This window comes from Squalius cephalus (genome assembly GCF_949319135.1).
Source record: "Squalius cephalus genome assembly, chromosome: 10".
Classification (NCBI taxonomy): Eukaryota; Metazoa; Chordata; class Actinopteri; order Cypriniformes; family Leuciscidae; genus Squalius; species Squalius cephalus.
In genome coordinates, this window is record NC_137131.1 from 16,062,281 (window position 1) to 16,087,184 (window position 24,904).

At 37.5% G+C, this 24,904-nt stretch overlaps 1 protein-coding gene across 6 annotated transcripts in view; it reads right to left on the minus strand.

Annotated features, from left to right (window-relative positions):
* shroom2a (shroom family member 2a) overlaps positions 1 to 24,904 on the minus strand; it is a 50,696-nt gene that overhangs the window by 19,430 nt on the left and 6,362 nt on the right. For 3 of the 6 annotated variants that reach the window (XM_079884245.1, XM_079884244.1, XM_079884243.1), the window contains exon 2: positions 11,131 to 11,279. In XM_079884245.1, coding sequence (XP_079740371.1) covers positions 11,131 to 11,279 — 149 coding nt within the window. Of the gene's footprint in view, positions 1 to 1,945; positions 2,145 to 9,223; positions 9,352 to 11,130; positions 11,280 to 24,904 lie in introns of those variants that run through there. The other 3 variants (XM_079884248.1, XM_079884247.1, XM_079884246.1) reach the window with 3 other exon arrangements.

Below are 24,904 nucleotides of genomic sequence, written 5' to 3' on the forward strand. Positions count from 1 at the left end.
AAGAAATGAATGGCTTGCTTATACCAGGTTTCCTGCATGTTGATGTGATTAAGGATGCCCTTGATCTAACCTCAGCTAACAGTGTAAGTAGTAAGAAAGGTGCACAGTAATCAGACTTAGAGGGTGAGCAAAGGACTCTCAATTCGGTGCTCCATGCCAACATTTCTTGGAAACAATCAGCACAGGAGACTGAATCCTTCTGCGCACAAAGTTTTACATTCCAAGAGACTTAATATGACCTGTAGATCGACATCTGATCACAGACCTAGACTGAATGTCTAATAAACAACTATCATTACATTCATAGAAGAAAAAACCCAGTATTTACATAATTTTGAAAAAAATTATATATTCATTTAAAAAGAAAAATACAAAGCACATTACAACCTCTCTTAGTTTAAAGCAGGGCTATGCAGTTTCGGGAATTTCTTCGCTGTATTCTCGCTTTTTGCTCGCAAGTTTCTCTATAGAGCTCCCCCTACAGCTTCGGAATAGATATTTGACAGCACTGTCGAAAAACTTGTTGGCGACTCTCAGATACCAGAGGCTATAGATCAACGACATCAAAGCAGATGGGTTCTTCTTCATTCAGGTTCAAACAGCGTGAGGGATTGCAATAATGACCGAATTTTAGCAGATTTTTTTGCCATAAAGCAATTCGTTACATCGCGAGACCTGATATCACGCAATACTTCCTGACGCTGCGGCCGGCGGCCCGCCGGCTCAAAGTTGCAAAGGTGTTTTTTCCGCCCACAGGCGATAGGGGGGTGAGAGGCGACCACCATTCAACCCGAAAAAAGTCATGTAACTATTCCAATGACTCCGAAGCTGTTCGGTTAAGGTAAAAAACCTGCATAGTTCACCTTTAACTACTTGCTTTATTTTCTTTACTTTCTCTTTTAATTACACTTTTGTAATTCCTTCCTATTGAACTTTGGTTTGACAGTTGGATGTAGAAGTGTTTGTATGTTCCTATTTCTTGTATTGAATTTACAATAAAAAAAGTCCTCCTCTTGTCTTGAGTATAAAAAAGCACATCAAATATCACATCTAGTGCCTAAACCTGTTGCATATAGGGAATATCTACAAGAACTAATAATTCTTACTTGCAATTATTAAGCAACACTAAAGACTTTACATAAACAAACCTGTGAAAAAGTTGTCATTTGTGAATCCAGACTATTATTTTGATTAGCCCTGATATTCTTACATTTTAAATCATCAGACTTGAAACATTCAGATAAAGTTGCACTTAATGTCAATTTTGATTTCATTATGCATCAGAAAATTTATCATGAATATGATGAATGGATCAACCAAGAATTGTTTAAGAAAAAAAAAAAAAAAAAAAAAAAAATCACAATGCATAAATTAATCACATTTTTCATCAGCAATTTTACACTGGCACATATTTGTAGTAGAAAGATGTAGCTACTTTGTGTTGAGACTGGGACCAAAACGAACTTCTTGTTACACTAAAAGTGTTAAAACCATACCCAGTTCCCCTACCGACTGAGCCAGGATCAGGCAGATAAATCCCTCAGCACCACCTTTCCCATGTACCTTTCATTTTCACAGGCTGGTGATGTAACAGGTGTCATAGCAACCAAAATAAAGGAACAGAGATTCAGAGGGATCTCATCACCATAGCACTGTAGGAGCTTGTCCAAACAACTGTTTGATGCTGCTTCCTGTAAAGCCAAGCCACCTGCAGTTAAAATATGACTTCATGTCCACAAAAAGCTTTTTTTTCTTTAAAAAAAAAAAAAAAAAAATCACTGAAAAAAAATCTGTAAGGTTTCTCAAGTATTTGTTTCAATCTTGGCTTGTGCATTAAAATAGGAAAATATTGTTCTTCGTCATTCAATAAAATTAAATCATGAAATCTAGACATTGATAACTACAAAACTGGAAAAGTAAGATAACATTTCAACACTTTACATACCTCAATAACACCTGTATATCAAAAGGTCTGAGCCCACAACGGCATCTGGTTCGATTCAGTCATGATATCATATGCTTCACTTTAAAGACCAGTTCCCATCGCTGTGGTTATCCGTATTAGATTATATTTCCTTAAAGTACTCGTGAAAACAGCAGCTCTTCCTCTAATGCTAATGAAATGTGTCTAACCCACGGGTGTCAACTCACCTTGCCAATGGACCGTTCCACAAAACATTTTAGAAAAGGGTGAATCAACAATTAGCACCACAAGAAATTGCAAATTAAAAACCACTTTGGTATTTAGGTGCCGCTAATCCAAATGTTGCGTTGTGAAATTAAGGAAGCAAGAAAGCAGTTATACTGGATCACTGAGCACCTCTATAAATCATATGCAAATGTCTTGGCTACACCCCTGCTGTGGTGATCAAGTTCAAGTCATCCTCTTTTAGTTAATGCCATAGGAGAGATTTACCAGTTATAATTGGATTCTGAAGCCAGAGTGACACAGCTCTTGTCACTATAGCCACACTACTTTACTCTATTGGGCAGAAGCATAGACACATAATTTTTGGCATGGCAATACACTGGAATACACATCCTAGATGGGCCTATTACATAATGCATCACTTTAACATTTAAACTACATTCTGTATCTGAAATACTTAGTCCTTTAGATGTAATTCAATAGCTGTATACCTACTAAAAGAGGGACAGGTTAATGTCCTATTTTCGGCAGCCTTGCAACCAAAGTCTGTATTAAAGCCCAATGGAAGAATGGAACCCATTCCAGCTGCATCCTGGGAAATCATTAATATCATCAATTAATACTGACAGTTGGCCTATTTCAAGAGGGATAAGGATTCTTACAGAAACATATCTTCCTTCTACAGAAGGCTTAAAGGAAGTGTGACAAATAAAACAATTGGGGGAAAAAATTCAAGGAATGGGGGAATCCCAGTTTTGATCACCTCAGGATTATTCCGTCTACAATTCCAATGTATAACACTGACACTTTTGTTCACCAGCCAAATAGAATATATATATATATATATATAGAATGCCTCGCTATATACACTACTGTTCAAACATTTGAGGTCGGTAAGATTTTTTAAATGTTTTTGAAAGACTCATCACGGCTGCATTTATTTGATGAAAATTAAGGTACAACAGTAATATAGTTAAATATTATTATAATGTGAAACACCAGTTTTAGATTTTATATAATGCAATTTATTTCTGTGGTGGCAAAACCAAGAAACACGGCTTCTGTGAAACTCGCTCACACACGCACACGCATACACTTCAATTTAGAAGTTTATGCATTTAAAGGGATATGTTCACTAAAAACAAAACTTTGATTTATCATTGCATTGTCCTTTTTTACTTGCCCCAGTGGCATAGAAGGTTGATTTTTTTTCGTCATAGAACACAAAAGGGATTATCTAGCAAAATATCCAGACTTTTCTACACAATGAAAGTGGACTGGGACAAGAGGTTGTCGAAAAGCTCCAAAAAGAGTACTATAAAGTCCATTTGATTCTACAGCCTGAACGTTTTTTTAGACAACCCATTTGTGCTATCATACACAATTCATTATTGTGTTATGGCTCTCGGCCACTAGGTGGCTGTAGTCGTACTGTGTGAGGAGTTGTCTGTAGAAGAAGGACTGGCTTCTGGATTTGATCTGTTTATTATAAAAGGTCCCTTGGGTCAATAATGTCAATGGGGCATTCAAACTAATGACAGTCAAAAAACAACAGCCAAAAACACATAGTTTTTGTCAATAAACTATAATGAATTAAACTTGAGGTCTTTTTCCAACAAAATTTCTGAGAATTATAGTAAATGTACAATCAAATCTTTACAGAATAAACGTGTAGAGATCATTCATAAGAATGACTGAATCTGAATCACAGCAATACACATTCTCTTTGATAGTTTCACAATTCAAGGTTATGATGACAAGCCAGTTGGCAGACGTTCCGAAAACAAAAAGATTTCTCTGAATCAGTCACAAGTGAGTAACTCTAAACATCACTCCAGACACACCTCTGTCACATGACTGCCTGTACGTCACTGTTAAAATTGTAAAGGATTCTATGTAAATTCACTGTTGGAATTCCAAATCATAACCACACTATTCATGCGTACCATGGGAAAATATTCTCCACAGCAGCAAATCGCAACATGTACACTATTGTTCAAAAGTTTGGAATCATTATGAGATTGTGCTTTCAGTAAAGGTTGTATTAAATTGATCAATTACAACAGTAAAACCATTGAATATTAAGTGCTATATTATTTCAGGTATTATACATTCAAACAGCCAGATTATTAAAATATCATACCTAAAGTTCATCTCAAACTTTCTGCAGAACTTCTGTATTATTGGATTGTAGGGCTCTTCTAACAGACAATCCATGCTCTTTTTTTGATAATTTATAGTTAAAGTTATAGTTAAAAAGGTTCTCTTGCCCATTTGTATCTCCTCTTCTATTTCACCAGTTCCAGGTGTGTCTACTTCTTTGAAACTCAGCACAAATGCTTGGCATCCCACCATTTTCTCTTCACTGTTGCAGATGAAACTGCTGCTTGGCATGTACTTTTCAATAAAGCTGCCATCTGAGAACTTTTGATGCATCATTTTTTATCAAAAAACACACTTAAATGTATTTGTTCTCAATTGTGCACCTGGACCATCCGCATCTATCTCTGTCTGGGTTAAATCCAGTTTGCTTCTTTTGTTCAAAACATCAGTACACGCTCACTCATACTGTAGAATAGCCTTCAAATAACAGATTGTGTGTTTATAGAGAAATGTGTTTATTTCTGAAACCAAAATCAAACTTTAGAAAAAAACTAATTAATTTATAAACTGGTTGTTGACTGAAGACAGATCTTGGATTACAATTTCCACACTTCACAAGTAACAGTATTATAGAATCATTTAGCTCCTATTGTCGCACCAGACAAGACAGTCTTTAAAAGTGTGGATGAGTTATCTAATCCAGAAGCAGCAGACTCCAAATCCCATTTTAATCACACTGACCATAATCCCAATATCACTGCAGTTAGATTACCTACTCAGTGGGGAATCTGGACACACTGGCATCCACAGAAACACTCAATTCTGTGTGATGCATGGGCAATAATATTTAGTGTGTCATGGGATGAATTTCAATCACCTAAGAGTTTGGTAATCATGTTAGAGCAGTTCATCGAATGAATCACTGTGACATTTATCATATTTATTACTATGGCTAATTACTATCGCAAAAACAGAATGTGTAAAAAACAAAAGTATGATTAATTAAAAGTGAACTCACAGTAAATTGGTGTGAAAACTGTCACGCAAAAGCAATTAAAAAGGTTTTCAGTTACCAATGGCTTTGTAGAAATTCATAGTCAATAATGATGATTCATTTATTGATTCATGATTCATTTATTACACAAGCAAACGTGTCCATTAACAGGTGGCAACAAAGATAAAGTCAGTAGGACTGGGCTGGTTATGTGCTCTCAAATAGAGGCCCCATGAGGGCACTGCTTATTCTAAAATAAAATCGCTTTTATTAGGATATTGATACGACACTTAACTATTAAAAATTATTTTCAATATTGAACTAAAGCGGAGTTCCCTGGGAACTATTTGAAAATAAGTTTAAGTACAAGTTTAAGTGCATTAAGTGCATATTAAAAATATCCTAGCAAGCTTTATAATGGAAGTGAATAGAGCCTGAGTTTTTGAAGCTCCAAAAAGTGCATCCATCCATCATAAAAGTAATCCATACGGCTCCAGGGGATTAATAAAGGCCTTCTGAAGCAAATAGATGTGTTTTTGTAAGAAAAATATCCATATTTATAACTTTGTAAACTATATTCACTGGCTTCCGGTAACGGCCGTATGCAAGTCTAGTTCCGGCAGAAGAGTATATTGTTGGTGTTCCTAACCTTTTGAAGTTGGGAGCACCAGTGCTACCAAGTAAAAAGGCTAATTTCGAGCCCTGATGAATGATTATGTTTCTATTCGAGTCACTACTGGGAAATAAACAGATTTATCAATAAAGTCTTGTAAACATTGTTTACTTGCATTGCTAGGTTAGTTTGCATGTAAACTGGGACAACGGATTATTTCAATAAGCTGATTTTTGTGGGTTATCAGCGTATTGGTGTGCATGGAAACGTGCTCACTGAATGACAAGAGTCTTCATCTTATGTGAGTGTACATCATTTTAATGGGTTAGTTCACCCAAAAATGAAAATTCTGTCAATGAATACTCACCCTCATGTTGTTCCAAACCCTTAAGACCTTCATTCATCTTCGGAACACAAATTAAGATATTTTTGATGAAATCCCACACAGCAATGCCATTACCACTTTCAAGGGCCAGAAAGGTAGTAAAGACATCTTTTAAATAGTCCATGTGACTACAGTGCTTCAACCTTAATTTTATGAAGCGACGAGAATACTTTTTGTGCACAAAAAACTAAACAAAATAACAACTTTATTCAACTATTTCTTTTCAGAAAGCTCTCGGATTTAATCAAAAATATCTTAATTTGTGTGTCTTAATCTTTCATTTGTGTTCTGAAGATGAACGAAGATCCTACAGGTTTCGAACGACATGAGAGTGAGTAATTAATGACAGAATTTTCCTTTTTGGGTGAACTATACCTTTAAGCATTTTTCAAAAGTACTGTTTATTTCTTTGGGAAAAGTATTAATAAAAACTACTGTGGACACCTTTAATTTTAAATTACAACAAAGTTCTTAAGTATTAAAGTATACAGATGGCCTTGCTCCACTGTAAATCCAACTTTCTATGTTTGTCCAGTGCCTTGGTCATGCCAAACTAAACATTCTATTCCAGCTCATACCATGATCTCATAGTTTCAAATGAAGTCAGCATATGCAAAACAGGCACCACCCACAAACTCAACAACTTCCTATTTCCTCATTTCACAGTCAAACTCCTATTTTGCTTTGGTCTTACACAGGCATGCAATCCCTTTCAAAAATTACACCGTTAAAAGCCACGTCACCCTCTGCTCAGTCGTAATGGTACAGATCGAGGCACATGATTCGCCAGGGTCAGGGTCGTTTTGTTCACACAACCCAGTCATCTGCCTTAGGCTGACAAAACATGTCAAATTTGTCACACAAATTTGAAGAATTATGACAATTACACCCACCTCAAAAGGGTTTTAAAACAACATGAGGGTGAGGGTGGAGTGATGTAACGGCATGCTATTTGTTGGCTATAAATATGTTGGGTTTTTGGAGACAAAAACAAACCAATCCAACCAGGCTTTGTTGGTACCATGAAGCTGATCATCAACTTTCTCTGTCAACTCAGGCTTTGATCCTGAGTTTAGTAGTTTAGGTGTTACATCAGTAGCGAACAGCCAATCAAATGCTGAGAAAGAATGAAAACTGCAATTCATTTCTCGCGAGAGAAGCAGTGCGATTCACTTCTCTCTTCTGCAGAATATTACGAGATTGAAAAATATTAAGAATTTACACAGCAAGAAGAAAATAGCTGTCTATGAGAGAGGACAACTAAAAGAAAAAGTTTTGCTATATCAGTGCAAGTAAAAATTGTGAAGTTAGTTTATACAGTTGACAAAGGTATTGAGAGAATTGAACTTTTAAGCTCATATGTAGTCATTTTATAGCTTAATCTGTTGATTCTCAAGCGAATTTATATTACCTTTATATATATATTCCTTTAAACTGTGCATAAAAATAATAATTGATGAATAATTGATAAACTAAAATTGTATGTGTGATCGATTGATAATTACATAAATAATATCTAAATCATACAAAATTATTATTCTAAATAAGTGTTACTAAAAGCCAGGCGATTTTGTCTTTAAAAATCATTTGCTATGTAGTGACCTTTAATTTGGAGTAGAAACAGGTAGAGTGAATTTATCCTTTGCTCACAGCTGATTGGTCCTATTTTGGTTTGAGATCTCTTACCTGGAACATAACCCGCCCCGGACCAGGTTAGCCGTGGAGCGTAAGTTACTATGGCAATGAACACTGCTAAAAGCCAAACCACTTTCATGGTGCCTAAAACCCAGGGTTGGCGCAAACTAAACTGAAACATACCTGGCTAGCCACCTAAACCGGCTTCATGGTATAGGCCCCTGTACTTTCTTAGGTGCGTACAGTGTAAGTGCATGTACTGTAAAATAAAGAGCAACCCGATTTTTGCAATGTTTTTGAAAGAACTCTATTATACTCACCAAAACTGCATTGTGAAATATAACAATTTATAAGAACTGTTTTCTATTTTAATATATTTCAACATGTAATTTAATTGTCAGCAGACATTAGTTCAGTGTCACATTAAATCATTCTGATTTGGTGCTTAAGAAACATTCTTATAACAGTTTTTTTTTTTTGTAGGAGACCATGGTCCTTTTTTCAGGATTCTTTGACTAGTCTTTAAAGGTCTTTACTGTCACTTTTAATCAATTTAATGTAGGCCTATTTGCGGAATACAAGTATTAATTTCAAATCAATAAAAAAAAAAAAAAAAAAAAAAAAACCCTTACCAATACTTACTTACTCAGACTTTTGAATGGTATAGAAGCTTAAACAATCAGGCTATCCTTAATGAAAGCCATTCTGGATGAGATTCTCACACCGCTTGTGAAACATCAGTCGGCAGATTGCCCAAACATGCCACACCTTCCACTGTGGTCCAGTAATGACTTGTTATCTGCTTTGTGTTTTCTAATTCTGACTCAGTCATGTCTTGTTGCCCACTGAAATTATCTGCTACAGGCACAGGAAAATACAGGGAAATGTGTGCACAACAAAATCACAGCTACAAATGATAAAACTAAATGAGGGTTTAGGTTCTCTTGATTTAAACATTCAAATGCATGCATCACGAAATGTCCCTGAAATCCTTTGTGATTACTCAATTGGAATGCATCAATCTAACTGAATAAACTGTGAGTTGTTACGTGTCTGTTTAACAATGTCAACCACTTATCCCTGATTGCCTAATCGGTCCACATTCGTTTCACTGTTGGAGATATGAAACCGAGACAATCCTTTTGATGTCACCAAACACAACCCCCATCTACAAAACATTACTCCGATAAACGGAGACAAAAAAACACTCAGGCCAAAGTTAACATCATTAATCTCGTTTAATCTAAGCTTTGATCCGAATTTAACTTTAAATGGATAACTTTGCCTAATTTCCATGAATTAAAAAGTCAACTACAGTGAATCTTCAACAGATGTTCAAGTCACCTTAACGTAGAGTTCGAGTCACCTTCTGTGCCGCTGCAAACCCACAGTAATGGCTCTGTGCAATAGATGAACAGAGGCAGTTTTTCTCCCTGGATGACATTGTTTGTTTAGCAGTTATCCTGTAATGCGACCAAACATACTTAGTGTTGCCCAGATATGCCAAACTGAGACAAAGAGGACAGTGTTTGGCACACAAAGAAGTGGACTGACCAGCTTGCTCCTCTTCAGCTGCAATGGGCCACTGAAAATGGGCCAGTGAAAAATATTATGGCTTTCATAATGCACATTTTTCTATAAGGACAAGATAATAATGTAAAAAATAAATAAATTAGGCCTTTATAGCTTAATGACGACTTAAAATCAAACCTGAAACTGTTCTGCATCCATTTATTTCATTTCTAACAGAGAGACCACATTGTTGTAAGTGTTGCTGTAAACATATGCATACACAGCTTTCAAGGTGAGAAAATCTCACCCTTGTGTGAAAAGCTGGAAAAGAGCAGAAGTTGTGAAAAAACCTGATAACAATCAGACCACGTGAATCAGGACCAAATCACTTAATTTGCATCACATATTCGACACACGCTCTCTACCCGCAGTGTCCACTGGCCGAGAACACTTCCAGCCTGCATGCAAATCTACTGCATCAGATAGAAACTTCAGAGAGGGTTGTTAGTGAAAACATAGTGGCAGCTCACTCTAATGTCAGCCTTTGACTATGTCAGTAGAAATAGGAAGGGTGGCTGAGTACAGGAAATGCAAAATTTGATGTTTCAATTAGAAAAATAATCACGTTACTGGAGCTAAAATAACTTATGATGATCACTGACATACAGACAGGACTGAATCCCTTAGCACTTTCACTCTTCACACACAGTACCATGTTCTTAATACTGTATCTTAACAAACAGAATGATTAGCAATTACATTGTTCACAAGAATGTAAAGTCATATAGGTAAATGTCCACCAACAGAACAGAATAAATTGAATATATATATTTTTTTTTTATTAGTTGGGAACTAAAATCTGTAAATCAAAAAGATTATCTAAACAAAAATCTAAAAGATACAAATAAGTTATGACGTAAAATGAATAATAAATATTTAAGATTCTAAATCCCTAATCAATCAATTTATCACTGTGCACTAATTTGTGACAATAATGAAAAATATACTGAAAATGTTGTAAATTTCTCATTTAAACTTGTAAGTGCCAGAAAGCAATCTGGCAGAACTGGACTGTCAGGAATTCAACGGCTCCCTCAGCATCAGCTGAACTAGTGATGCAAACAACACCAATCCCCAACAGCTACACTCACTACCCACCTGTAACGTACATTGATTCACTGGTGTTTCTACCTAATGGAGCAATACAATATAGATGGGAATGCAAATAATCCTGCTCAAAATATTTAGTGCATATTTTATATGAAGCAAGAGTAAGTCAACAACCACAAATAGGCCTATCTTTTCACTAAGAGGAGAAAATGTCAAAGACCATGTTCACACCTGATATTAACATCTGTTTCTGCCAATCAGACAATCAATCATTGAGCTAAAACAATTATTCTAATTTCTAAACCTTACAAACGATGACTTTAAGAAGTTGATGATAGGCGCTTTACTAAAATTACTAAAATAAAAAAGTCTCATCTGCAATGAGATTAAAATTTGAAAGTATATTTGGAAACAACAGCCTGTTGACTTTCCGTGCGTGTTTATTAACGTGCAAGTAAACACTGACACAGTGAGTTATGCATGAATGATGATGTTCATACCCTCGAAATTTGTATTTGTGAGGCATGTTAGGTGAAAACAGCTTGACTGCTTGTGATCAGATCCCCTGAGATCTTATAATAAGGTGTAAACAGGGACCAAAAATAATAGTGAGGTTGTGGATAAATTACCTTTTCACCACCAAGCTGAGAGTCTTGTGGGAGCCCTTGACTAGACAGATGGCCTCTTGTCTGAAGCCGGTGAGAGAAATGTTGTTGATACTGATGAGTTCATCTCCAGCCTGCAGTCTTGCGGTTGCGGCCTTACTGCCCTCTTCCACCTGTGACAGACACAATACACTCAGGCTGAATAAAAACTGTCCGTTTCATGACCATGCATCACCTACAAATGAATAGATCTATACTAAGAGCACTCTCTTTGTTGTGTGGCTGAAATCGAACAATGACAATATACGGACAAGCATTCACCTTTTGTAAATGACTAGCCTGTCAGGTAGTGCAGTGCGGTTAGGCTTTCTTCAGATAGGGAGCAAAAACCTGATTGCTTGGCATATCCAACTTAAATCAGTTTAGTGAAATCTGATTTTTACATCCAATCCAAATGTTTCAGTGTGAATGGTCACATTCAATTGTTTTAGTCATCTGGGTCAATGCATATGTTATGTCATACTCAATGTGCAGTAGTCTGTCACATTTTTTCTAATTATATTGTACGTGCTCTGTAGTGAATAATGAAACACAGTATATGCATTAATATGTAAAACACACTAATGACAACACCACCTCTGTTTTTCGGTATCATGGTGTGATGTCCCGATAGACATGAGCAGAGGCAAATGTTTTCAAATTGTTGGTCCTTTCTTTTTGCTAGACATTAGGAGTGTGCGATATTGACAAAAATCATTATTTTTTTCGGAATTGGGATCATTAGACAATATCTTGCTGTGTGTGTTTTGTGCTGGCCTGGTGGCATTGGCTGGTTTGGGCCTGTAATGGACAGCTCCTGAAGCTTTTCATATCGTCTACATTTTAATTTGTTCAAAACAGCTATAATTCATTCAGAAACAAAGCAAGTGACTGTCTTTATTCAACGGGTTATTGAATCATTCATTATTTTATTTTTTTAAAAATCATTAATTCCGTAATGAAACCACTGTGTTACTCTGCGTAAGCAACGGTTCTGCTCCGGCTTTGTTGGGAACTATTTCTGTTGCTGTATTCTAAAAGGCTACATGATGCAGTAAATGCATGGACCCTCAGGGAGTGTTTTTTACAATAGTAACCAGTGTAGATAGGGCTGGGCGATATGACGGTATATATCGTGACCACGGAATAAAGTGTCTATCGTTAGAGATTTTACTCTATTGTTTATTTCGCGGTATGTAAATATATCCGGGTAGCACATTGTGTGATAAAGAAACATGCATTAATGAGGAAATAAAGAGTGGGACGTGTTTGATGTTGAGCGCAATAAGCTGTGAAAAAGAACTCAATGCGGTTGGTGATCGCGCTGACAGGTTGGTGACTGACAGACAGCTGAAGCGCGCGCACAGAAAGCCACCTCTCTTAGACAGCATGCAACCACGAAACCGGAAAGTGTACGATGTTTAACAAAGTTATTAAGCACAATAAGCTGTGAAAAAAAACTCCATGTGTTCGCGCTGACAAACACACAGCTGAAGCAAGTTCACAGAAAGCCGCCTCTCTCAGACAGCATGCGAGCGCGAATTCAGTTCTCTTTCATATCTTATTGTGTTTGAATGGACAGATAGACGCACAATAAAGTCAAAATACACGTTGTGTGGAGTATTCATGTAAACAGTTGGTTATGTCTTGAATTAACGTAAATAGTTGGGTGAAAATCGGATGCGTGTCAGTAAATTGGATCAGTGCATTTAATTTTAAAGGGACAGCAGCGTAATAAACTGCTGTCTGTCTCAATGTTAAAGCTACAATATGTAATTTTTTACACCGCTAGGGGGCGCTAACCTCTTACAATAACAAAAGGCGTAGGTTGATGACGCATAAGCGGAATTATGGAACTTCTTGTCATGCCGAAGGATCTAATAATGTTTATGGATGAGTGAATACATTGATGTTTTCAACATGACTGTGGTATGAAGCAGGGCGCAATTGCTAATGAGAGCTAGATATCAGAGCCACACGCGAGTCCCACTGATATAAAGGAAAAAGGACATTTCATTCGAAATACCCGTAAGTGCTGAATTAATAGCCTACTCACACAGGTCAGTTTATTAGACGAATTAAACTTGTGAGGTAGCCTAACGCAGCGCTGTTTCACTTGGTCTACACTATCACACTAAACTGCATTTGAGTGTTTAAAGTTATAATGTTGTTCTATGTGTTAGTTTGTTGGCTGTATGAGACTAACAATAAGCTAGATCAACATTAGAATAACATACTGATCATATTCTAACATTTCATCATGTTGAGCTATATAACATTGATTAGTTTTATGTACATTTGCGCGTCTCTGTCAAGTCGAAGTTTGTCACGGACGTGGAGCTCTCGGCATCTCGAAAACGCCACGCTGATATTGATCCTCGTTTTATTTCTCATTTTCTCCCAAAGTCTACTTTTGGGATATTGTAAGTAAGCAACTGCAGGAAATATATCACACTGTGCAAGTGATTTTTGGATATTTTATTACAAAATTCTTACAAATTGTACCTTTAATCAAACAACAAAAGAAAAAGAGAAAATCACTTACTGCTCTTGAATTAATCACTATTGTATTTTTAATAAGTATCAGTTCATATTGGATTCATACAGTGAAGACTATGCAGTGTTTTAGTTATACTCTTGATTATTCAATTTCTGTAGTTTTTCTTATTATGTTAAATAAACCTACTGTAGCTGAAAAAAAGTTTATTTAATTTGTATTTTTGCTCTATAGCATTTGTCCTACTGTTTGCAATTTGCTTCTTTGTTCTTATTTTTAATTTAAAAAAATGAAATAAAATAAAAATAGCTATCTCGAGATATAAATTGTTATCGTGAAATAAAACTTCTCATACCATGAAATAAGATTTTGGTCATATCGCCCAACTTAAGAGTACGTAAACTGGATATGGACTATTTGATCAAACAGATCTTATTTTAATCACATTCAAAATGACAGGGTGGACAATCAGTCTTAAAGATCCAATTTGAAAAACTGATCAGATGAATGTGGAGTGTGAACAACAACTGCACGCAATCTAGTGCCAAATATATTATTATTGCTGTAGGTGTATTAACCTTAAATGACCAAATGAGAAAGGCATGTTCACCTTTCTAAATCAGCACAGGGGGGCAAGTCATAAGCTTTCCACATTAGCACTTTACCTCCACAGCCGAGCTAGAAGCGAGTTAATCATACATATTCTGTCATAAAGAGAGGATTTCAGGGAACATGTAGCCAAATAGGGGGTTTGGTCTAAAGTAAAGTAAATTCCTGACATGATATGTAATGCTGCTCTATCTTCCAGTAAGCCAGTTATCTGCTATTTGAGCCTTTACCCCAAAGTTGATCATGACTGTTCATTATTTACTTTGCAGGTCTACTACTCATCAAACTTGATCCTTTCTGGGGAGATAATTTTCATACACACAGGCATGCACTTTTTTACACCATTACATGGTGCTATTAGCAAAAGGTCAACATATTTTTAGAAGGTCAACTTTAAGCTCTGGAGTAATAATTCATGCAAGCTTTATCACCCGCTGTGGTTAGATTCAAGTGCCAATCGGCCATATAGCCTAATAAACCATCTTAGTGAGTATACGTGCTTGGACAAGAATGCACAAATGTGGCTATTCCTTTGGTCTTCCCTGCGTTTATTATTTTAACAGCAGCAGGACTCTGTGACATCCAAACTCAAGAGCCCCCCTCAGAGTTTATAAAACAAGGAAAACTTTAAGGAGGCCGAAATAAGAAGTACTTAGAATAACCTCAAACGTTAATGTTAAACAGGCTCGCTATTGGGTGCCCCCCTCTGGCATTCCGCACCATACTGAGAGAATAAATGACTTAGAACAATGGAAATGTTCACAAGAGAGGTATCAGACCAACATAAACATAGCAAACACTGTTGGATCATCGGGAATGAGGGTGGGGTGTTATTTAATGGGAATGTGAGGTAAAAGCAGAGGTGAGAGTGAAAAAAAGAAAAATATTTTCTTCTCAGTATCATGAATTTGCATGACAAAACATATCTGCAGATTTCGTGACAAGAGCAAGAACATGAAAATATTGTCTTGGACTTGAGTCCGGTCTCAAGTACTAGGGCCTATAACACTCACTACCAAATTCACATGTGTCATTTGCATGGTACTTCAAGGTTTGTCAAAGAATACTGTGTATTACCACGCAAAGAAGCCACTTCACTCCAAGAAAAACATCAAGGGCACACTAAAATTCTGTTGGAAGTGTAAGAATTGGACAGCAGAGGATTGGTTGCTTTTCATCCAAGGGAGTGGGATCTCTCATAATTCTGCCCCAAAACACATAAAGAATGGAATCAAAACTTCCTGCAAGAGCAACTTCTACCAACAATCAAGGAGCAATTTGGTGATGATCCGGGCACCGTTTCACAAGGCAAGAGTGATAAGTGGCTCGGAGGTCATTACATTTAAATTTTGGATCTGTGGCTAGGTAACTCCCTGGATCTTAATCCCATAGAGAACCTAGGGTCAATTCCTCAAAAGGCAAATGAACAAGCAGAAGTCCACAAATTGTGATCAACTCCGAACACTAATCAGTCAGCATTTGGCCCATAAGCTGATAGCATGCCAGAGCAAATTGCAGAGAAGACGGGTCAACACTGTAAATATGGACTCTTTGCATATATTAAAATCTTATGATACCATTGTTTTCCAGTCTACCATAGAAACATGTGAAAAAAATAACCTACAAATTCTGAAGCAGCAAACTTTGTAAAACACAACATTTATGTCACTACTAATATTTTGCTCACAGCTATATACTGTATAAATTAAAACATGGATGAAAAATATCTTAGGATATTACTTAATAATAATAATAATAATAATAATAATCATAATAATCATAATGGTAATAATTACAATAGTAATAGACAATTTCCTCAAGTTACTTTTATTTTGGTGGATTGTAGTAAAGAAGGCTGGTGCCTATCCAGGCATCTTGGGCAGCCGGTGGGAAAACAAGCTGGACTGTGGGCTAGTCCATTGCAAGGCTCACACAGGACACACTCGCATACACACTCTCACTCATACCTACAGGAAGTTTTTCTGTCTCTCCAATTCACCTACAGTATCATGCATGTCTTTGGACTATGGGGGAAACCAGAGTACCTGGAGGAAACCCAAGCTGACACAGTTTGAACCTACAAACTCCCTTTTCTGACATGTATCATAGTATTCTTTGCAATATCTAAGTACTATGGTAAATGGTAAATGGACTGCATTTATATAGCGCTTTCACAGACCCAATGGCCACCAAAGCGCTTTACAATATTGCCTCACATTCACCCATTCACTCACTCATTCATACACCGACGGCGGTGTCAGCCATGCAAGGCGATCCAGCTCGTCGGGAGCAGCTGGGGTTAGGTGTCTTGCTCAAGGACACCTCGACACTTGGTCAGGTGGAACCGGGGATTGAACCACCAACCTTCCGGTTTGTAGACAATCTACATGAACCACTGAGCCACTGCCGCCCCTAAATACGCCACTATCTAAATACCATGGTATTGGCACCACTGTGCCATGTGATAGCCACACCACTACAGCTCCAACAACCAGGTGGCATTTCTAAGTAATTTTTCAAGGGCTTGAAACAAACTCCATGACCTGGCAGTCTCTGCAAGGGGTCTGGAGCACGGGATGGGGTGAGGGAAGGATGTGGCTCAGAAGAATGAGGGAGTTCTGCTGACTAGTGTCCTGTGCTCTATGCTGACAGAGCACTGAGTTTTACAGCTACTGACTATCCTGCTGAGCCCAACACACACGCACACAACACACACATATAGACAATGATTTTTACACTGTACAAACTGTATAGTTAATCCCCTGACCCTAACCATACCCCTAAATCTACCCATCACAGAACACTTTCTGCATTTTTACATTTTCAAAAAAACCTTCATTTCGTATGATTTATAAGCCGTTTTCCTCATGGGGATAAAAAAAAATGTCTGTTCTATCTGGTATTACCATCCTTGAGGGGATATTTAGTCCCTATATTGTAAGGCATACCAGGTAAACATACACACGCACGCACGAGCACACACACACACACACACAATTTTCAAAGAACAAATGTTCATTTGAGAGACATCACCTCTCCACAATGGTGCCATTGTCAATCTTGACAATAAGAGTACGTAGAATACCATATAACAGGACTCTGCTTGTACAGAACAATAATATGACTAATGTCTTTTGTTGTTGTTTCTGCTGAACTTGATCGTACACTAAAGAATTTGAGGCAACTCCAGATACAACATTAAGCTCTTTTGAATGAACATTGTATCCTAGCAAAACCAAAAGAGCATGAGCTCCTTGTGGCTTAGCATTAGGAATGCTAAATTCTTTCCCCTCCAGGCAATAAAATAAAAAATAAAATAAAAAAGATTTCCAAAAAAGTTTTCTGCAATCACATTCCATGTATCGAGAGGCCTACGATAGCCAACATCCATACTCCTAAAGAGCGTTAATGAGTGTGATTCAAGAGTATGGACAACCCCTTGTGTGTTTAAAGTATCAAAAGATTCATAGTAGGGATGCAAAATATAGCGATTCGGTACAGACATGTTATTTAATATATTAATTAAATTCACCTCAAGCATTTTTTTTTTATATTTTAGTTTTAGTGTTTTGTGTTTAATTTATTTAAACAAAATAGTATTGAATTTTGATCTCAGCCATTTATCGTTTTTTAGATATAACATGAAAAGAATTATCGGCTTATCAGTACTAGACAGAATTTTTATATTGGTACTCCACTAAAGCAAAATTAAAAGACCATGATTTGTTTTAAAACACAGTGTAGGGTAATGGATGTAAAAAAAGATACTATGAGCTCTGAGGTTGTTAATAAATGGCTTATACTTCTGTAGAACATAATGTTATTTATTTATTTTATATTTTTTATTCAATTCTCTGTGAAGGACTACCCTACCCATAATACTGTAGAGAGATCCACCAATCAGAGAAACTGCAATTATTGTAAAAACAGGAAATCACAGCAAAAGCGTTCCGCAGTGACCGCACACTCCCATAAACAACTGTGAATATCGAGTCTCCTTACAAACTTAAACAACTTGAACACCTGAGAAAATCAATGTTAATATTTGGTACAGTAGCCTTTGTTTGCAATTACAGAGGTCAAACGTTTCCTGTAGTTTTTCACCAGGTTTGCACACACTGCAGGAGGGATTTTGGCCCACTCCTCCACACAGATCTTCTCTAGATCAGTCAGGTTTCTGGGCTGTAGCTGAGAAACACCGAGTTTGAGCTCCCTCCAAAAATTCTCTATTGGGTTTAGGTCTGGAGACTGGCTAGGCCACGCCAGAACCTTGATATGCTTCTTACAGAGCCACTCCTTGGTTATCCTGGCTGTGTGCTTCGGGTCATTGTCATGTTGGAAGACCCAGCCTCGACCCATCTTCAATGCTCTAACTGAGGGAAGGAGGTTGTTCCCCAAAATCTCGCAATACATGGCCCCGGTCATCCTCTTCTTAATACAGTGCAGTCACCCTGTCCCATGTGCAGAAAAACACCCCCAAAGCATGATGCTACCACCCCCATGCTTCACAGTAGGAATGGTGTTCTTGGGATGGTACTCATCATTCTTCTTCCTCCAAACACGTTTAGTGGAATTATGACCAAAAAGTTATATTTTGGTCTCATCTGACCACATGACTTTCTCCCATGACTCCTCTGGATCATCCAAATGGTCATTGGCAAACTTAAGACGGGCCTTGACATGTGCTGGTTTAAGCAGGGGAACCTTCCGTGCCATGCATGATTTCAAACCATGACGTCTTAGTGTATTACCAACAGTAACCTTGGAAACGGTGGTCCCAGCTCTTTTCAGGTCATTGACCAGCTCCTCCCGTGTAGTTCTGGGCTGATTTCTCACCTTTCTTAGGATCATTGAGACCCCACGAGGTGAGATCTTGCATGGAGCCCCAGTCCGAAGGAGATTGACAGTCATGTTTAGCTTCTTCCATTTTCTAATGATTGCTCCAACAGTGGACCTTTTTTCACCAAGCTGCTTGGCAATTTCCCCGTAGCCCTTTCCAGCCTTGTGGAGGTCTACAATTTTGTCTCTAGTGTCTTTGGACAGCTCTTTGGACTTGGCCATGTTAGTAGTTGGATTTTTACTGATTGTATGGGGTGGACAGGTGTCTTTATGCAGCTAACGACCTCAAACAGGTGCATCTGATTTAGGATAATAAATGGAGTGGAGGTGGACATTTTAAAGGCAGACTAACAGGTCTTTGAGGGTCAGAATTCTAGCTGATAGACAGGTGTTCAAATACTTATTTGCAGCTGTATCATACAAATAAATAGTTAAAAAAAATCATATATTGTGATTTCTGGATTTTCTTTTTTAGATTATGTCTCTCACAGTGGACATGCACCTACGATGACAATTTCAGACCCCTCCATGATTTCCAAGTGGGAGAACTTAATAGCAAAATAGCAGGGTGTTCAAATACTTATTTTCCTCACTGTATATATATATATATATATATATATATATACACACACTCACCTAAAGGATTATTAGGAACACCTGTTCAATTTCTCATAAATGCAATTATCTAATCAACCAATCACATGGCAGTTGCTTCAATGCATTTAGGGGTGTGGTCCTGGTCAAGACAATCTCCTGAACTCCAAACTGAATGTCAGAATGGGAAAGAAAGGTGATTTAAGCAATTTTGAGCGTGGCATGGTTGTTGGTGCCAGACGGGCCGGTCTGAGTATTTCACAATCTGCTCAGTTACTGGGATTTTCACGCACAACCATTTCTAGGGTTTACAAAGAATGGTGTGAAAAGGGAAAAACATCCAGTATGAGGCAGTCCTGTGGGCAAAAATGCCTTGTTGATGCTAGAGGTCAGAGGAGAATGGGCCGACTGATTCAAGCTGATAGAAGAGCAACTTTGACTGAAATAACCACTCGTTACAACCGAGGTATGCAGCAAAGCATTTGTGAAGCCACAACACGCACAACCTTGAGGCGGATGGGCTACAACAGCAGAAGACCCCACCGGGTACCACTCATCTCCACTACAAATAGGAAAAAGAGGCTACAATTTGCACAAGCTCACCAAAATTGGACAGTTGAAGACTGGAAAAATGTTGCCTGGTCTGATGAGTCTCGATTTCTGTTGAGACATTCAGATGGTAGAGTCAGAATTTGGCATAAACAGAATGAGAACATGGATCCATCATGCCTTGTTACCACTGTGCAGGCTGGTGGTGGTGGTGTAATGGTGTGGGAGATGTTTTCTTGGCACACTTTAGGCCCCTTAGTGCCAATTGGGCATTGTTTAAATGCCACGGCCTACCTGAGCATTGTTTCTGACCATGTCCATCCCTTTATGACCACCATGTACCCATCCTCTGATGGCTACTTCCAGCAGGATAATGCCCCATGTCACAAAGCTCGAATCATTTCAAATTGGTTTCTTGAACATGACAATGAGTTCACTGTACTAAAATGGCCCCCACAGTCACCAGATCTCAACCCAATAGAGCATCTTTGGGATGTGGTGGAACGGGAGCTTCGTGCCCTGGATGTGCATCCCACAAATCTCCATCAACTGCAAGATGCTATCCTATCAATATGGGCCAACATTTCTAAAGAATGCTTTCAGCACCTTGTTGAATCAATGCCACGTAGAATTAAGGCAGTTCTGAAGGCGAAAGGGGGTCAAACACAGTATTAGTATGGTGTTCCTAATAATCCTTTAGGTGAGTGTGTATATATATATATATATATATATATATATATGATTGAATAAATTGCAATGAACTTAAAAAATATTGATATATTTTATACTTATAACTAGGGTTGTCACAATACTAACATTTAAGTCAGAACCAATACCAGTGAAATTCTGCAGTTCTCAGTAGGGCGGGGTGATAAAACAATAACGATAATTATCGCAATATAGTTTTTCTCAATATAAAACAAAAGTTTGATAAGTGTTCAATGTAATGTTTATGCCCTATATTAATAATGCTGCGCACTCATGTAGCAGACCATTACACTGATGCCACTGTTGCGTATTAAACGGCAAACATGCTAAAAGCTGCTTGTTTGAACACACGGAACATTTATCAGCTCAGCTCGAAACACACCACAGTGTAAGCTTAGAGCAAATGCATTTACTCGCTGCTCATCTCGATCACGCGACAACTAAACAGCGATGTGACATTCTCAGCGCTGACATTCTCAACAACAATGCAGAAATCAGGAGAAACTTTGAACCACAAAGATACAGTTACAAGGCTTTTTGATCCACAAGTCGGCAATATTTAGCTACTACGATTTACTGTAGTAATACTAATTGAAACCATGGGATTGTGGCAGAAATGTGGGATATTCATATAGAATTTGATTATATTATTATTGTAGAAATTAAATGTATTAAAGGAGTAATGGGATTAGAATTACAGTATTTTTTGTTATTAAGCTATAGCAGTTTTTGTGAATTTGTATTATACTCAAGCTATTGTCAAATGAGCATTTCTAAGCGAGAATACATGTAATAATAATTTGTGAAATGTTTGCCTGTTTGGCAAGTGTTTGTCATTTTCTGATGTTAAAATCACAGTTAACCATCTGGTTTCTGAAACTTTCACTCAAGAGGAAAAACATGCCTTAAAGGGGTGGTTGATCATGATTCACTTTTCTGACTTTAGTTGTAGTGTGTAATGTTGCTGTTTGAGCATAAACAACATCTGCAAAGTTATAACGCTCAAAGTTCAAAGAAAAGGAAGATCTTTTCTTTTAAAGAAATTGCTTTTTAAGGACTACAACAAACGGCTGGTAGGGACTACACAAGCTTCCTCCCGGGTTAGTGACATCACCAACCCTAAAATTTACATAAACCCTGCCCCCGGAACACGATTTATAGATTATCAAGACAAAATATGCTAATCAATGACTAGAAGATAACTACACATAAGCTACATAAATTCATCAACTAACCATTCAGAAATGCTGTCTACATGTTGCCACTTCTTCTTGACTCTCTCAATCTTTCTGACTTCGGTCTGAACATAAAAGGCTAAAAGTTTTTGAAATATTCAGTGCATGTCTGTGTGAGTGCAAGCTGTTGTAGCTCCGCCCCCTGTGCTGGGAGCAGCAGCTCATTTGCATTTAAAGGGACACACACGAAAACAGTGCGTTTTTGCTCACCTTCAAAAAGTGACAATTTTAACATGCTATATAAAAATATCTGTGGGGTATTTTGAGCTACAACTTCACATACACACTCTGGGGACATCAAAGACTTATTTTACATATTTTGAAAAGGGCATTATACCACCCCTTTAAAACCTGAAAGAAATAAAGATTTGACATTTATCGTGATAATTAAATTTCAGCAAAAACTGTTGAATTAAGTACATTTTGTCCCGTCCATTGGTTATCACCGTCAATCATCAGTTTCTGATTCAATTGTGTATATAAATGTGGCTGTCAATCAACTTTAGTGTACTTAACAGCATGAAAAACTAAACTTGTATTCAGACTGTGAATGGGTAATAAACAAAGCAAGAGAAGAGCACTCCCTTTATAATCACTAAGGCTGTCAATCTCTAAAGTGCAAGCTCACTGAATTCTGCACTCTTGCAAATACTCCTGTCATATTAAAAAAGCTGTCTTAAATGTATGAATATCTTATTTAAATTGTGCTTGCATGGGAATGGGAAAATGCTTCCAGATTCAAGGCTGCTTATAAAGTCTGACAACTGTTGTGCTCTTCCCTTCAGACCACAAATGGCTGTCGACTCCATATCTAAGGACAGCCTACACAAAGTGGTGTGTTTCTTTAAACAAACACCATTATTTCCACAGCAGCCTTTGGCAGTTTGGAGCCCTCTAAACAATGGATGCGTGCGCATGTGTGTGTTTGTTTTGAGCAAGTGTTCAGAAAAGATAAGAGCAAAGGTCATGAGATACTTCAAAACATGTAAAGTGAGGCTAAATACTCTTTCCTGATACTTCTTACTCTGAACATGAACAGACATGTATTGCCGAGTTAAAAGTCAAGCTCTCTTGAAATAAATACTGATGAAAGCTTGTCTAAATTCGACTCGTTCCTGCCACTCCTCAAGTGAAGTAATTACTGTAAAACAAAAAACAAAAAGACTATCATCAACAGACTTTTTTTTCTGATGGCTTTCAGTATGCAAGGTGAAGAGCCGTCCGCATCAAATTTGCTCACAACGGGTCGGGGTTGAATCCTGAACTGATTGAACTGATGAATCATATTGTCCGCAAATAGGTTTACCAGCGTTCATTAAATGGCAGCCCTTTTAGGGTCTGTGTGCATTGCAAGAATGCATAAATGAAAAACAAACACGGGCAGTGTGTGAAACGCAACACAGAGAATGCATGCAGTGTAAAACAGGATTATTAGAGTTTATTGAAAGTGAGGATTTAAAATAAATGCGATGAAGACCTTTGGCAAATAAGCAGTATGAGAGGAATGAGGGGAATTTTAATTCGTCCTATTTTTCAGTATAAATACTTGGTTTAAATAAAGCTGCTTCCTGCAGCCGTCTTTCACCTTATGGATGGACAAATATGGTTAAAACAAACAGGCGTGTTTATAAGAGTTTGCAATCAATAAAACAGGCAAAAAGAGGGATTTTTTGCACTTTCTTGACCCTAACAACTGCATGACAATGGACTAAAAACTACTTAACACCTTAGCAACTTCAAAGCAACAGTCTGGCAATTATCCACAACACACTAGCATTATTCAGAAAAAATATATATGAATAATATATATATATATATATATATATATGTCAATATCAAATGTAGCAGTCAGTATCTGGTGTGGCACCAGCTGCTTTAAAGGCAGGGTAGGCGATTTGTTCTTTTGTAATGCTGGTTGAAAGTCTCTTCACATCCTGATAGCAATCACTAAGTTAAGTGGTCTAAATGTATTTATATGTACTGACTGTAGGCGTAGGACCATAAAATATTCGTCCAATTTGGAACGGATGCAATGATACGATGTCCTACCTGCCTGTCAACTATTTTCATACCTCCACGCACCGAGCATCGCAACTGACACAGCAGCCACCTTTTACAGTTTGGTTACTTTAACCAAAACAACCAGCTTGTGCGTTCACGCCAGAACTACTAGGGCTGAACGATTAATTGCATTTGCAATAATATCGCAATATGATATAATTAGATTTTTTAACCGCAAAGGCTGCGATTACAGTCTGGTCACGTGACACACGAGAGTAAAGCAGTCTGCAGAAGAAGCATCAACTTGGCACGTTACGCATATAGGCCTGGCCTACAGGAAAGAACGGTTTCCCCTAGTTTCACAGACACGGCTTAAGATAGTCCCAGACTAAAATGCATGTTTGAGCTGTTTTAACTGAAAGCAACTTGCACTGACATATCTTAAAATATGTCACTGCCATTGTTTTGTCTCAAGATGCACACCAGTAATGTTTTTTCCTAAGGAACATTTATAAAAGCTACTTGAATGTCCTAATTGAACTAAGGCCTAATCCTAGCTTAATCTAAACCCTGTCTGTGAAACCGGGCCTTTATGTTTAATCTAATATTGTGTTGGTCAAACAAGGGGGGTGGGAGAAAAGATTCTCTCTCCAATGATTCTGGATCGATTCTGAACATAGTTTTTAACCTCAGGTGCACGATGACGCTGCGTGTGTTTTAGAAACAC